The sequence below is a fragment of the Salvia splendens genome, chromosome 3 (genome assembly GCF_004379255.2).
Source record: "Salvia splendens isolate huo1 chromosome 3, SspV2, whole genome shotgun sequence".
In the NCBI taxonomy this organism is placed as follows: Eukaryota; Viridiplantae; Streptophyta; class Magnoliopsida; order Lamiales; family Lamiaceae; genus Salvia; species Salvia splendens.
The window spans coordinates 30,439,195-30,441,926 of NC_056034.1; the positions used below are offsets into that span (position 1 = coordinate 30,439,195).

Here is a 2,732-nt window from a genome sequence, read left to right on the forward strand (position 1 = left end):
TGCTAATTTAATAATTAACTAACCTTGACGATAACTAATCAATGTTCAATGGCTCTCACAATCGTGGGTATAATAATTAATAATAAAATAAATAAATCCAGCTTTTTTGTAGGTTGACTCGGACCAAAAGGAAAAGAAAGAGCTACAAATCAACCAATAACAAACAAAAATAACACCAACTCTTTTTTCTTCGTCCACTATAAATATGTGAAGCAATTCTCTTTTTATATCACAACAACTCAAAATATTTACTTGACTAATTTAAAGTCTCTTGTCCTTGAAACTAAGCTTGAGCATGGCCATTCTAGTACCTCAATGTTTGGCTCGATTAATGCTCATTCTCCTTCTCATTGGAGTGAGCAATGCTCAATTATCTTCAAATTTCTATTCATCATCATGCCCTAACCTCCTTTCCATCATCCGAACAGCCGTAAATTCAGCTGTCTCGAGCGACTCTCGCATGGGGGCTTCCTTGCTTCGTCTTCATTTCCATGACTGCTTTGTCGCGGTATATATTCATTCGCATCTCATTATTCTTTTTATTTATAGATAATTGTTACTCTCTCTGTCCCACTTTAAGTGACATATTTTCCTTTTTGAGATATTCCACTCTAAATGACACATTTCTGAAAATGGAAGCATCACCCTCTCTACTCTATTCCTCTCTCTTACTTTATTCTTTCCACTTAACTTACAAAATAACACAACATGAAAAGCAAATGCTTCATTTAGAGTGGGACTGAAGGAGTATTATTTTAAAGTGAATTTACATTTTTTATTTTCATTCATCAACTAATCCCACCATGTCTACGTGCATGCGTAGAGAGACATAATTATTGTTCAACACGAAAATAAAAATTTCAAATGTGCGATGACTTTGCATTAACACACTTTAATTAGTTCAGATGTCATTTGCTTCCTAACTTGAAAAACACGCACACAATTAATTAACACTAGAAAGTTTGTTTGAGATTCAATAACAACATATACGAGTATATAATATAGGGGTGCGATGCATCGGTTTTATTGGACGATACGGCGAATTTCACCGGTGAAAAGACCGCCGGTCCAAACAACAACTCGTTGAGAGGGTTTGAGGTGATCGACAATATCAAGACTCAAGTCGAGGCCGCCTGCCCTGGTGTCGTTTCGTGTGCTGATATGTTAACTTGAGTTAAATAAATCCCATGTCTAATACTCCTAGTACTAATATTTCCTAATACTTGGTGTTATTTCATTAAGCTAAAAGGGCCGAGCTGGGCTATCGCACTAGGAAGAAGGGACTCGACCACCGCAAGTTTGAGCAACGCAAACAGCCAAATCCCGGGTCCTGGCAATAACCTCAATGCCCTCATCACTGCTTTTTCTAACAAAGGCTTCACCGCTAGAGAAATGGTTGCCCTCTCAGGTAATTTCTCTGTTTCCGATCACTTAAAGCGATAATTCTACCCCCTCCATTTCTCGAGTCTGGATCCGCCACTGGGACCAACCCAAAGTTAATCATATCGATCTATATCAGTCAATCTTTTATTGTGAAACTTGCTAAAATAAAGGAATATTTTTTTTGAGAGAAAGAATAACACAAATTTTAACACTTGCTTTGCACATACATATATGTACCTCAGGAATGGTACAAACGAGTCCAACATAAAATAAAGGTCATGAATATGCTATGAATGCATTGTGAAACTAAAGGAAATGAAATGTTGCTAACATTCGATAGTCATAAATCTAAATTTAGACTGATCAAAGTAATTCTTATGTACTCCATAATTTAATTATATGATAAATTTTGCTCATGGGTGGTGATAATCTGCGAAGTGCATCTTTCCTATACAAAGTCCAAACTGTGATCATAACCGTTAGATTTTAAGATTTGATGTCAACAAATGACAAATAACGTCAACAGAAAATGTCAAAATAATGTTATAATATAATGTTAAAATGTTATAACTCAACTTCATACATAACTCCGAGTGCAGGATCCCACACAATAGGTCAAGCAAGGTGCACCACATTCCGGAACAGGATCTACAACGAGGCCAACATAAACGCGACGTTCGCTACCAGCACAAGGGCCAACTGCCCCCGCAGCGGTGGCGACAACACTCTGTCTCCGCTGGACGTTGCCACGCCAACGGCCTTCAACAACGACTACTACAGAAATCTCATCAGCCTCAAAGGCTTGCTGCATTCCGACCAACAGCTCTTCAATAATGGATCCACCGACGCTCAAGTCAGAGCCTACTCAACCAATTCGGCTTCGTTTTTCAATGACTTCGCCGCGGCCATGGTCAAGATGACAAACCTTAGCCCCCTTACCGGCACCAATGGCCAGATCAGGAGGAACTGCAGAAGGACCAATTAAATAGTTTTCACTTTGTTTTGACTTTATCATCACTAAATTTGGATGTTGTTTGAGGTTTTTCCTCTGTTTTTGATTTTTTCTTATTTGAAGTGATCAATAAAGATTGGTTCTAAGTGTTGTTATAGGATTGTTGGTCATACAACTTGAATTATATACTACTATTATATAGTTAAGATAACTTTACAGTCTCTTATTCTTGAAACTTAAAAGCACCATGAATTCTCTAGTTTTCCTATGTTTTTTATGTTAGTGAGTTGATTATGTGTCACTAGATTTACAATGTTGCTCTTATTGCTACATTTTCATCTAATCCTTGTCCATGGCAACACAACATGTTTGATGTAACTGTAGAAATCATGGAATA

General features: G+C 37.3%; 1 protein-coding gene across 1 annotated transcript; it reads left to right on the top strand.

Moving 5' to 3' along the window:
- Positions 1-238: 238 nt before the first annotated feature.
- LOC121793461 (cationic peroxidase 1-like) lies at positions 239-2,492 on the top strand. The gene is made up of 3 exons (XM_042191466.1): positions 239-508; positions 1,243-1,408; positions 1,983-2,492. Exons 1-3 carry the CDS (start codon positions 296-298, stop codon positions 2,366-2,368), a joined length of 765 nt encoding a protein of 254 aa, XP_042047400.1. The 5' UTR covers positions 239-295; the 3' UTR covers positions 2,369-2,492.
- The last annotated feature ends 240 nt before the right edge of the window (positions 2,493-2,732 follow it).

Coding starts and splice junctions, on each gene's coding strand:
- LOC121793461 (XM_042191466.1), top strand. CDS start 296: ATGGCCATTCTAGTACCTCAATGTTTGGCTCGATTAATGCTCATTCTC. Junction 509..1,242: donor TCCATGACTGCTTTGTCGCG/GTATATATTCAT, acceptor TATTTCATTAAG/CTAAAAGGGCCGAGCTGGGC. Junction 1,409..1,982: donor AGAAATGGTTGCCCTCTCAG/GTAATTTCTCTG, acceptor CTCCGAGTGCAG/GATCCCACACAATAGGTCAA.